The sequence below is a fragment of the Suricata suricatta genome, chromosome 5 (assembly GCF_006229205.1).
Source record: "Suricata suricatta isolate VVHF042 chromosome 5, meerkat_22Aug2017_6uvM2_HiC, whole genome shotgun sequence".
NCBI classification, from domain to species: domain Eukaryota; kingdom Metazoa; phylum Chordata; class Mammalia; order Carnivora; family Herpestidae; genus Suricata; species Suricata suricatta.
Genome location: NC_043704.1, coordinates 131,253,582 through 131,266,225, shown reverse-complemented (window position 1 = coordinate 131,266,225; position 12,644 = coordinate 131,253,582). Strand labels below are relative to the sequence as shown.

General features: G+C 48.0%; 2 protein-coding genes across 3 annotated transcripts in view; one reads left to right on the top strand and one right to left on the bottom strand.

The window, feature by feature from the left end:
- The window catches only part of TBC1D5 (TBC1 domain family member 5), a 486,227-nt gene that overhangs the window by 465,665 nt on the left and 7,918 nt on the right, over positions 1 to 12,644 (top strand). For both annotated transcript variants that reach the window (XM_029940340.1, XM_029940339.1), the window contains 2 exons: positions 10,120 to 10,199; positions 10,988 to 11,131. In XM_029940340.1, the coding sequence (XP_029796200.1) occupies positions 10,120 to 10,199; positions 10,988 to 11,131 (224 nt within the window). The remainder of the gene's footprint in view (positions 1 to 10,119; positions 10,200 to 10,987; positions 11,132 to 12,644) is intronic.
- The window catches only part of PLCL2 (phospholipase C like 2), a 268,303-nt gene continuing 262,558 nt past the window's right edge, over positions 6,900 to 12,644 (bottom strand). The window contains exons 7-8 of the transcript XR_003908920.1: positions 8,240 to 8,313; positions 6,900 to 7,139 (exon numbers count right to left, since the gene is read on the bottom strand). The gene's annotated coding sequence lies outside the window, so the exon portion shown is untranslated. The remainder of the gene's footprint in view (positions 7,140 to 8,239; positions 8,314 to 12,644) is intronic.

The window sequence follows — 12,644 nt, the reverse complement described above, 5'->3', positions numbered from 1 at the left end:
GTTAAAAGCCATTGGCAGTATTAACCTCCGTGGTTGAGCGCAGGCTATTTTTAGGTTTGCCTTATTTTACTCATAATTGCACGTGGGCGAGCGGCCCACACTTCTCTGTTCCGAGAGCAGCTGGGCCGAGCCGCCAGCTGTTTACGGGGCGTGTGAGCTGTTCACCCTGCCAGCCCGAGAGCCCTCACCTGCCCGCTCCCGGGGGAGGCGCTTCCAGTGTGTTCGGTAGCAGACAGTGGTTTCCAGCAGCTCGCCCTTCCTGGGCGGTTCATGCCAACAAGGGCAGGGCTCAGTGCAGTGAATTCGGGGAAGTTCGTTCTCCCAGGGTGAACGATGGGAGCTTCACACGCCAACTCAGTAGCTCCTCATGTCACAGAGGAGGAGACCACGGCCCCTGGAGGACGAGAGACACACAGCTGGCTTGAGGCACACACGCCATGAGCCTAGACCCGATTCCAGGCCCTGGCTGCTCCTGTCCTGGCGCTTTGACTAGAGCCAACACTTGAAATCGGTCGTCGGATTTCAGAGCTCGTGCTGCTTAGCACGCATCATTACTGATTTTGCACTTGTCATAATATTTATGTAAGAATTAGCTGTAAGAGGCGGCCAGTTTTGAAAATCAGTTTATTTGCTTCTGCAAGAACTTTATAAATCTGATTTTCTCGTGTTTATAAAAACAACTTTCAATGGATGTCTTTGGAGATGTTCAATAAGGCAATTAGCTAATGACATTTGCAAAAACGGGGAAGGAAAATGTGATCACCAGACAGTTTCCTCTCTGTCAGTCACACTGTGATAAAAGTTTTCATAACTATTTTAAGAATTTCAAATGCTGCCATTTAATTATGGGCAGCATAGTCCTCTGTAGAAGGAGAAGACACCTTCCCTGGAGAATCTCGTTAAAAAGACAGATTCGGATTCAGTAAGCCTGCTATGGGATCCGAGGTTCAACACTTCTAATAGTCCCCAGATGGCCCGATGTCATTGGCCCATGACAGTCTTAGAGCAGCAAAGAGCAAAAGAACTTAAAACTATGTGGGCAGAGTTAAATTAATATATTCATAATCCCATTAATGTATTCATAACTCCACCCTTCAGGCACATGTGCAGCTAAATCCTGTGGGCAGACGGCATGCAGCCTCCCCTGGTATTCTGGTGTGGCTTTCAATCATCTGAAATTCAGTTCTCTTTTCAGCCTCTTTGAACTTGTTCTATTCTAGTCGTAAAAGGCTCTTCCACCCCCCATTCCAGTTTTATTTTCAGAAGACTTAGGACAACTGGTCAGCATCTAACTCGTATCAACTCTGTGCCTATTTAGAAAAACTCAGCAAACGATACACTGCCTTACCCTTTCCCAGGCTAAGATACCACAACGCGGGTCCCATGGCTTCAGTGTAGACTGTCCATCTTCTAGCATTTTGTTTTCCACCTGCGGGCTGTCTCCCATTTTCCCATGTGCTTTTCCACAGGAGGAACCTTCACTGAATATCTTTCCTCTCTGTCTTTTTAAAAGTATAGTTTCCAAATCCTTCATCTTTCTTAAACTGTCTGACTGCACAGCCTATGCACAACCCTCCTTACCAGGCTGCCTCTCTGTCCTCCAGTCCCCTCTCCAGCTAATGACCCAACAGGCAAAAAAGACTTGTCCACCCTATCTTGTGGAAACAGGCTTGCTGCCGATTGCTTGAAAACTCAAGGACTTTGTGGCCACCATAAGCATCTCACACTAAGCGTAGAGCTTGTGAGTAGGGGAAAGTGAAACACAACTTAAGAAGGCTGACGTTCATTGCCATATTTATATCCCTACTGAGGAGCAGCACTTCACTTTGAATAGGTCCCTGTCAGCAAAACTTTCCATGGCCTAAAATTCACCAAAAAATATATATCCATCTTAAACCCTGTTTACAGGATCTTATTTGACTAAATGATATGATTTGAGGACAGTCTTACTCAATTTGTCCTCCTATCTCATTGCTTCCTAATGAGAGTCCGATGGCAGAACCCTAGGATATTTCCTTTTAGTAAGGCCCTAGCTGTGTTTCTGCTTTTATTTTTAGAAGTAGGTCTTCTAGAAAAGAAAGGTATCTAACCATTACTAGAGCTTTGAGACCTTTTAAGTTTAAAAATATATGTAAAGCCTTTTCTGGTTGACCTTCAGATGGCAGCCATATCATGAATGTGATAGATTTTGCTGTGAGGAGTCATACTTCCATGATGCTCCCCGGCTGGCAGGGTGGGAAATCCTGAGAGAATAATACGCCCAGTGGTAGAGATGAGTAGATTTCTAACTCTGCTCAGCACTCTCCATTTACTTGAGAACTCTTTAATGTCGCTAAAAACTAATCTTAAATGCAAGGCACACATTTGCCTAGTCTTCCCCTTAGATTCTCCTAACTTAATGCTCCTCTCCCAGTGCTGAGTTCAGGGTCTTCAGTCATTCTGACAGCTGGCTGTAAAACAGGACCCTTGATTATATGTTCTGTGCAATCTACTTTTGCTTTTTAATACTGAGCATGGAGTGCCTAACCCATTTCTTAGCTCCTAATAAATCAGGAATGAACGTTGTTTCCCTTCATCTACCCCTACCGTTTCTCAGTCTGAGATCTGGTTGGTCATATTAGTGTCTCTTAATTCTTCACCTGAGAAATATCTCACCTACATGTATTGCTCGTGACATAAAAATCAGCCCTCTTGCTGGCAGTAAAGTCCTGTGCTGTTCATTCAGCCAGTATTTACTAAGTACCTGCTTTCTGATGTAAACATAGGTTCTGGGAGTAGATGGGGGGTGGGGTGATGTGGAGGAGTGGTATTCTAGAATTGAGCTCAGCACTCAATGGAAGATGTGCGTAAAGCTTCGAAGTAGGGAGGGAGAGAGAGCACCACGGAGAATATACCTCATTGGAAATACCTAAAGTGACACATAGCTTCACATGAAACCATGGCCCTCCCAGAGCACCAGTGATCTCACAAACATTGGCAGAGACCTGTGGGGTTCTAAAGTAATACGGACATAGTGAACAGAGTACCATATTTGAAACCAAAGGACCTTGCGTCAGGATTCACCACATAGAACTGTGCAGTTTCATAAGACTTTTAGCCTTTGAATTTTGTGTAAGAATACTGTTCCAAGAGTAAAAGATGAGGCAGGAGAGAGTCTAACAGCAGGATATTTTCAGAGGGAAGACTGTTCATAGGCAGCCGAAGCTTAAACACAGCTTTAAGGTGGACTTTGAAGAAAAGGGAAGGTGTGTTGTTGTAAGGAGACTAGGAAGGTTTTCTAGAAGGGGAACAGCCTTTGCAGAGATGCAAATGCAAATGGTCTAGTAAAGGATGGATTTGACACCTACAGTCTTCTACTAAGCCTGCCTTCTCCCAAGATCTGGACAGCCATGGCACCCGCTCTGTGAGCAGAAATTCCTTGGTCAGCAGTGCAGCCAAAGCCAGTAGTGACGGATCACAGGTCTGCCCCTCTCCTTGACTCATGGCCACCTCTTCAACCATTACCACTCTGAGCACACATGTGACCCTGTATTTGGCAACAGCCTGCATATTTCCTCTTTAGAGTCTGGACAGTCCTTTATGTGAGATTGTCTGAGGGCAAGGTGACTAAATCTCTCTGAGAGATGAGAGAACCTCAAAGAACAGAATCAACTTATCTGGGCATTTAAGGTGCTAGAAAAGGGAAAACATACTAACCAGTAATAGTCACAGCAGTGTGCTTGAGGGGGACCCTTTGATATCCCATCTCACTAGTCTCTCCAGCAACCCTCTGGGATAGGTATTGCCCCCATTGCCAACGGGTTTACACAGATCTCTGCCCACAGTTCAAGGTGGTTAATGCTAGGGCCAGTGCTCTGGAAAGTTCTGACAGAAATGACATAGCAGTCTGTTTTGCATGTAGATGACTTCCTGTCCTGCCGGCTGACCTCACTTTGGTCAGTTCCACCGCCAAATAAAGGGCACTGACATGAGAAGGCGATTAAATCAGTGACAAGACCCCATGCTGTGCCTCTTCACCTCTCTCTGGCCCTTCCATCAGCGCCATGTGTGGAAGTGTGGGGGGCTCAGGAGTCCAGATGCTGTAGGATCTAGTCCAAGCCATGCTGCTTCCCTGTCAGGTGACCTCCGGTCACGGACCAGGGGGTGCTGAGCTTGGCTCCCTTTTCTGTAAGAGGATGACGGTCCTCATCTAAATGGTTGTTGGGATAGTCACGTGAGGTCACGCGGCCGTGTGGAAAGGAAAGGAACACAGGCCTGAGCTTCTACAGGGGCATCATACTATGCTAATGTGCTTACTCTTCATTGAAATCCTTTGAGGAAAGTCCTGGTATTACCCTCAGGGGTAAGGAAGCTAAATTCCACCTCCACTATAGAGTGGTGTTAGTTCTGTTTTGTCCCCTTCCCACTACCCTTCTTTCCTAAGCCAGGCAGAGACCCAACGAAAAAAGAGAATTACAGGCCAATATCCTTAATGAATACAGATGCAAAAATACTCAACAAGATAATAGCAAATAGAATTCAACAGCATTTAAAAAGAATTATCCATCATGATCAAGTGGGATTCATTCCTGGGTTACAGGGATGGTTCAATATCCGCAAATCTATCAATGTGATCCATCACATTAACAAAAGAAAAGATAAAAACCGTATGATCCTGTCGATAGATGCAGAAAAAGCATTTGATAAAATACAACATCCCTTCTTAATAAAAACTCTCGAGAAAGTTGGGATAGAAGGAACTTACTTAAACATTATAAAAGCCATTTACGAAAAGCCCACAGCTAATGTTATCCTTAAATGGGGAAAAACTGAGAGCTTTTCCCCTGAGATCAGGGACACGACAGGGATGTCCACTCTCACCATTGTTGTTTAATGTAGTGCTGGAAGTCCTAGCATCAGCAATCAGACAACAAAAGGAAATAAAAGGCATCAGAATTGGCAAAGAAGAAGTCAAACTTTCCTTTTTTGCAGACGACATGATACTATTGTCTATTTTTGGGAGAGACAGAGACAGAGTGTAAGTAGGGGAGGGGGAGACACAGAATCCAAAGTAGGCTCCAGGCTCCGAGCTGTTGGCGCAGAGCCCCACCCGGGTCTCAAACTCATGACCCACAAGACCTGAGCCAAAGTCAGACACTTAACCCACTGAGCCACCCATGTGTCCCCCCATTACTCTTCTTAATGAGCTTACGTTACCTTTTGTCCCAGCCATTCAAATGAGAACACTTTCATTCTAGCAGTGAAGAGAAAAGGTTTTTAAGGAATTGAAAAAGGAGTTTGTGTGCCACTTCCACTAGTGTTACAGAGATCTACTTTTGCAGTGTTGACATCTCTTTAGATACAGGCGAGTCACCGTGGAACTGTTACATTGATGACATTTTTGTGTAATTGTCACAGAAGTAGTTATGTGAGATTTTCCCCTTTTCGTTTCAGTGCTCCAACACTTATAACATATCAAACTTAAGTAGAAGGAGGTGATAAAGAACGTAATCTTCCTTCTGCACAGAAACAAAAAGAAAGCGCCTTTACCTCATCTCATCACTTACTCTGCCTCTTGCTATAAGGGAAAATGTGCATTACATTGGAAATTTTACTATCTTAAGGCATGTTTTTCCCTTGTTCCATGTAGATGCAACTGAAAGCAATAGATTTGTTACTGAGAAGCTGTATATTAGTAGAATGCTCATAAATGCTACCTTAAATCAATGTATCATTGGACTAATGTGGCAAAGAGTTGACATGGCTAGTACTGTTAGTAAAACCAAAATTCTTGTATTCAAAACATTTAATAGCCTACAAAGGTGCTCTTTTGTTTTAATTTGGATTTTTGCACCCTGGATTCCTTAAAATGAGACTAGGGGGCTTAGTCAATTATAGCAAAGGTTTGTGCTTAAAATTAAGTGAGCGTTATATACAGGTGTGGGTTTTCAGGGCAGAAGGTTTTGGTTTTCATCAGATTCTAAATGGTGGTTTTTGATCCTGTCCAAAAAAATCAGGCTGAGAAGTTTCTAGGTCAGGGTATGGCGCCAAAGCTACTAAGGCCGTGGGCTCTTCCCCCACCCTGGGTGTGCCCGTGGCTGGCCTCCCTGCACAGCGGGCCAGAGCCAGCCTGGCACCCTGCGTGCAGGACAGGACTGAAGGGCTGTCTCGGTCCTCTTTCAGTAGAGGACCTGGGTGGTTTGTGGCCTGTGTAACCGTGAAGAGCTTGGCCGCTGTGCCGGGTCGAACAGTGTCCCCTCCCCATTCCTGTGAATGTGGCCTTTTTGCACATAGGGTCTTTACAGATACAATCACGTTGAGACAAAGTAGTACTTGATTAATCCAGTGGCTGGTGTCCTGATAAAAAGAGGGGATTTTGAACACAGACGCGACACACAGAGAGAATGCCATGCAATGATGGGGACAAAGCCAAGGGATGCCAAGGATTGTCAGCAGCCTCCAGAGGGAAGAAGGGTGCTGCTCTAGAACTTCAGGGGGCATGGCCCTGCCGACACCTTGACCCTGGACTTACAGCCCCCAGAAGTGAGAATACATTTCTGTTGGTTTAAACCAGCCAGTTTATAGTACCTTGAGACTGATGTAGCTGCTAATAACGTAGTCCCAAAAAGCAGTGGAATAAACAAATCAGGAGGTTATTACTGTTTTTTTCATAAACAAAAGAAGCCCGGAGGTGGGCAGACCAGCAAGTACAGCAGCTCCGTGACCTGCCCAGTGCCCAGGCTCCCTCTCGCTCACTGCCCCCAGTCCTCGCAAGAGGACTGTGGAGCTCCTGCCAGCATTTCAAGCGGCGGAAATGGGAAAAGTAAAGGCCTAAAAGCCACACACTGAGTCAGACCCAGTGAGGAGATTTCCAGAAGCACCGTCCGGGACTTCTCTTGTACCTCACTGGCCAGGGCTGTGTCACATGACCCACCTTGGCTGTGAGGGAAGGTGCACAGGGTGCTGCCCTGAATGAGATCTGGGGCGTGTTGGCGAGGAAGCAGTAGAGGGCGCAGCCACCCACCAGCTCTGCCACCTTAGACCCAGGAGACGGCACCATAGTGGGCATCGAGGCTCGCTGGCTGTTCACACTCGCAAACAAGCAAGAGCATATGGAGTAAAGTGGCCTTTAGATCATGGAGCACCATTACCACCTAGTCCTGCAATGAAAAAAGAGGGGCCGCTCATCTTCCATCTTGCCAATATGGCCATATCTTCCACCTTCACCACCACTTCCCCCATCACCACCGCTCCTCAAGGATATGGGTTCGTGGCATCCAGGAGGGACCTTGGGACGACTTGCTTCCTGAGATTTTCAGGCAACATGGCCAGTGTGATTCTGTAAGAGGTCAGGTGGACACGGCTACTTCTGTAGTGGGGAAGTCAGTCGTGTACTTTAACTCGGGTATACAGAAACCTCGCTCTGCAGGTCCGCCCCCCCCACCCCCAGTGGCAGTCCAAGGCTTAGACTTGCCAGTTAAAGGCAACTTGGTCTCTTACAAGTAGCTATCTCATCGAACAAATTAGAGTTCCTCCACTTTGTCTCTTCTCCCTGCCAGGACGATGTCAGGGTTCTGTGCTGGCTCACGTGTCTCTGGTCTTTGACGAGGGATCTCTGGGGGCCCTCTGGATCTTTGCTGGCCTCTAAGGAGAAACCTGATATTGCATGGTTGTGGGCCACCATCCCCACTGGAGCCGCTGACGACTGCCCTGCTGGCCTAGAGCCCATGACCCTAAAGGCCTTCGGCCTTGTTGGCTTGCTGACCATGAGCCCCACATTATACTGGAGGCAGGAGCCAGATGGTTTGGCCAAACCTTTTGCTTCCGGATATGTTCCGCAGCAGACTGTCAAAGGGACAGGCAGGAGCTGAAGATCCAGTCCAGGCAGCAGGATGCCTCACGTCTGCTTTCTGCACGTTTCCTCTTTTCATGGTCCCTGATCCACTAGATAATGGCCCCCAGTGGCCTCCTTTCCAAGAAGCCTCCCATGGTTCTTCCAGATGTCAGGATATCCCTGCTGGCCTTGGCTGTGCTTCCTCTCAGGACCCCGGCGTGATTCCCCTGCTGCCCCCGCTCACACAGCAGGAGCTAGGAGTCCGCTCCGCCTTGCTGCTCAGTGGTGCAGGCGTCACCACCCCACCAGGTGACCCAGCCGCCATGCGCCACACGGCCGCAGGCAGCCCACAGACCCTCGGACCTCTGCCTTAAACCCATGGCATTCCTAAAAACAAAAGTGACCATATTCAGTCCCCCAACAGACCTACATAACTGGTTCCTGTCAGCTTCCTGCAGTCGGTTGTCATTCGCGTCTTGAGTGGCTTCTGCATTGTTTTTCTGTTGAGGGAGAACAAATTGTTACAGGCTTTTAAGGAAACCAAAAACATTCGATCTCTAATTATATCTATTATTCCATTCCCCCTCATCTTGCTTTCTTGTTTTGAAGCAGGCCTTTATATGAGCCAGAAACTACAGTCACATTTTTCTGAATAAATGAAAGCTGCCATTTTTCTGCTGCAATGTGTGAGGACTGGTCAGCGTGGTTTAGAAACTGATTCCTACTGAAGATTCTAACAAAGTGCCAGGATGGGCTCATGTTGATGGTATCAATCGTTGCCTTTTCCCTTACTGGAAATATGTAGCAGAGAAGTATCTTGAAATGCAAGTTTCAAGAGCATTTTCCCATGTTTGTTCAGTCAGTCCGTCAGTACTTACTCTGTACCTGAAACGGACGCCTCATTCTAAGGGCTGAGGGGAGAGCCTGGAACAAGACAGCCTTGGGGCGTATATTCCGCTGGGGGAGGACAGCAAACAAGCCAGCAGGTGCATGTGATAATGCCAGACGGTGACAAGTGCATAGTGAAAGTATAGGGAAGGTGAGGATGAGGCAGTGACCAGAGGGGGACCCGGGCTCCCTTTGCATGGATGGGCAGGAAGGCTGCTCTGACCAGGCATCATGCGGCCAGAGTCGAACAGGGCGGAGGAGCTGGTCTGCATGGATGTACCTGTCCTGGCCCTGCTAGCAGCCGGGCAGGGCTAAGCAAACAGGAGTGACACACGGCTCTGGTGGCCGTAGGGGGTGGGGCCTGCAACGGAGGAGTCTCAGTGGAGACTGAGACAGCTCTACTGAGTGAATGACCAAGCATGGGGCTTGTAAGCCCGTCTAAGGCCTTTGTTTCAAGGCCACAAAATAAGAAAGCAGGTGTTAATGGAGAGCAAGCCTACTTCCTGTCGTGATTCTCCAGTTGGCGTGCATATCGGTGTCTTTTTTGAAACGTGTTTTAGTTGCCCCCCACCCCACGCATTCTCCTGCCTAGCCCTGGCGGGGGTGCTCTTCCTCTTCATCCCCCAGCTCTCCTGAGAACCCCAGGCCCTGCCAGCAGCAGGGCTGTGTGCACCCCTCAGGCTCAGGCGTGCGGCAGGGAGCCGTGAGCCCCCCCGGCCGGCCGGACCTGCTGGTGGCACGCAGCGCAGTGCGGTGCCGAGGCTGGCGGGCACGGCCCCTTGCCGGACCCTCAGGGCAGGCCAAGATGAAGGACTTCCGCCGTGGAGGCCAGCCTCCTGGAGGACGCAGAGAGGTTGCTCCTGTGAAGCCCCCGGTGAGGTCAGGAAGACTCCACAGGCCTTGATGTCTGATGGCAGCTTGTCAGGCCATGAGTTTGTCCTTTCATTCTTGCCATTTTCCTGAGTTGACAATATGCTTTCCTGTTTAAATCTTTAAAGACGGTGTCTTTATTAACTTCAGTCACCTGGGAGGACCTGGTCTTCAGAGTTGGCCTCATGGAACCGCGAGGCCGTGTAGGAAGCTCAGACTGAAACGCTTCCTCCCAGAGGCTGGATGAATGCTCTAGACTGTTCACATCGTAGGTTAGCAGGAGGTGCCCTGGCCTCTCTGTGGAAGTGAGAACACATCTGTCCCTGTAAGAATGCGTTTGTGTCACGTTGTGGGACGGCTGTGCTCGCCGGGCTCAGTGCTCCCCCTCTGGCCCCCCACACCCGCCTCATCTGCGGTCCAGCAGGGCATCCTTGGTGGAAATACTTGCTATGAAATTGGACAGAAGCATTTCCAAGCAAGTCACCATGTGGCAGCAGATTAGTTATACTCAGGGCATTAGTTATAAAATGTCATTCTTCTGTTTTCAGTAAATATTCAAGATGTGATATTACAAGAAAATTTGGAAAAAGAAGATCAAATTCTGGTCTCTCTGGCAGGATTAAAACAGGTACGTCCTTTGACCTGACTTTGCGTCCCGCTGGCCATTCTTTCAGTGCTTGTTGGGGAGGGTCCCCTGTGGCGTGGCGTGCCATGCCCGGCCTTAGAGCCAGCGCCTCCCTGGCCCCCATATCCTCCCAGAGCCCATTCTGAGCCCCCGTCTTTTTACACCTCGGGCTCCACCAGGGATTATGTGTGACTAGCCTGCGGCCCGGGCTTGTTCTCCATTCCCACCACTCAGTTTGCTCCTCCCCCGGAGCTGGCGTGCGTGGTCCAGCAGCACGCTCGGCCGTTCACCCATCAATACGTGCTGTCCTTGGAGCACAAGTCCCAGTTGCCACCCACGGCAGGCCTCAGACCCGTAAGGACCACACTCACCCAGCGCTTGGAGGGCTGAGTGGAACATACGCATTAATAGAAGAGCGTGTGGCTCTCAAATGTCCGCCTGTGGTACTAACAGGCCAGCTGGGGTGCAGCCACTTTAGTAGCCAAGGGCTGTTCACTGGGGCTGAGGTGTGTAGGCAAATGGCACTTCCTGCTCGAAGAGAACTGCCCAGGATGTGACACCCATGTCTGACCCTGTGACTCTGAAGTTTTCCTTGGTCATGAATGAGTCCATGGCTTTGATACAGTTGGATTTTTTTTCCTGTTAATCCTTTCTTGTGGTAATATATTCATCTCCATCCTATTTAAAAAATGGTATGTGATGAGTCTAGTTTGAAGGTATTAGAGGTTTAGGTAGTATTTCCAAACAAACTCCTTCGCCTTTTTCATTTATTTTCTTTTTTGAAAAAATAGATCAAAGACATTCTGAAAGGTTCCCTGCGTTTCAACCAGAGCCAGCTGGAAGCTGAGGAGAACGAGCAGATCACCATCTCAGATGACCACTACTGCTCCAGTGGCCAGGGCCAGGGCAACCAAGCGCCTGGGGCCACCAAGCAGGTATAAGAGCTCAGATGAACAGTGTCCCATTAACTCGATGGGGGCGCACTCACATGAGTGCTTCAAAGTGAGGAAGAATGAAAACTGTGCCCGGGTCACTGCAGATGTTCATCTGTAACACACCAGGAGTGGCCTGAGGCAGAGCGCTGTGTACAGCTGCGCAAGTTGCATACTCTAGTGCCCTACTGGGTACCATTCACGATGATGATTAGACCGTTGTCTCCTAGAGTTGTGCAGTGTACAACCTACATGCCTGGATGCGGCAGCTTTGGCCTGAACCTCCTGCCAGCCCTATTGTGTGGCATTGGAAAGCCAGATCTCTGCCTCGGCTGTTGGTTAGTTGCCCCCATCCCCTTGAGCACAGGAAGTGCCGCCGTTCTTTCCCAACGTGGCCTGAGTGTACTTCAGTTGGCTAGAACCTTTTTTTGCCTTCAGGGAGAAGGGCTTCTCATCAGTGTCCATCCTCTAAGGGAGAGGGGTCAGCAAACTCTTTCTGTAAAGGATCAGATAGTTAATACTTTAGGAGTTGTAGGCCACATATGGTCTATGTCACACATTTGTTTTCGTCTTTGGTGCGTTTGTTTCTTTGTACAATCTTTAAAAATGTATAAGCAGTTCTCAGCTTGAGAGCTGCACAAAAACGGGCCACAGGCCAGATCTGGCTCATGGGCCATAGTTTGCTGACCCCTGTTCTCAAGAGGTCGACATAGTATATAATTTATGCTAACAGAGGAACATAAAATTTTCCAGTGAGAAAGGATCCAAGGAATTCCTCTTGTGCTTAGTCCTGTCTGCTTCTTTGACCAGAAGAAAGCGAAGGCCACGGGAGCAAAGCTCAGCAGGCGTGGCCTCTGGGGGCCTCCTGTCCCTGTCCACGGGCTTCCTCGCTGCGCTGTCCCTGCCAAGACTACAGCCCCTAATGACACACATTTTAGCGGCTTACAAAGTTTCATCTTGAAAAAGAAACATTAGCAAAATCTCATCTAAGGCTCTCTCTCAAAAACGAGCATCTAGATACTTATAAATTATTTTTATGATGTAAAAAAAGGCCAGTGTGATATTTTGGAATGGGATTTTTTTTTTTTTTTTTAGTTTTAGGAGTACTTTTCAAGGAAAGGGGACTTTGTGTGGTTAATTTCGTTCAACTTTGAAGTTTTCATAGGGCATTTAATCTGCATTTTTAGCCACATGAATAGAACAGTAACATTGCAAGTTTAATTTGATTAATTTCTCCAAATTCTCCTTCCCTAAGCAGATATTTAATTTTTCAATAATGGTTTTTTTATTCAAATACTGGAGCTTAGGTTCACCCTCAACTATTTGTTTTAATTTTTTAAGGTTAATTTATTTTTGAGAGAGAGAGAAAGCATGAGCAGTGGAGGGCCAGAGAGAGAGGGAGACATAGAATCTGAAGCAGGCTCCAGGCTCTGAGCTGTGAGCACAAGGCCCAGCATGAGGCTCAAACTCACAAACTTCGAGATCATGACCTGAGCCAAGGTCAGGTGCTTAACTG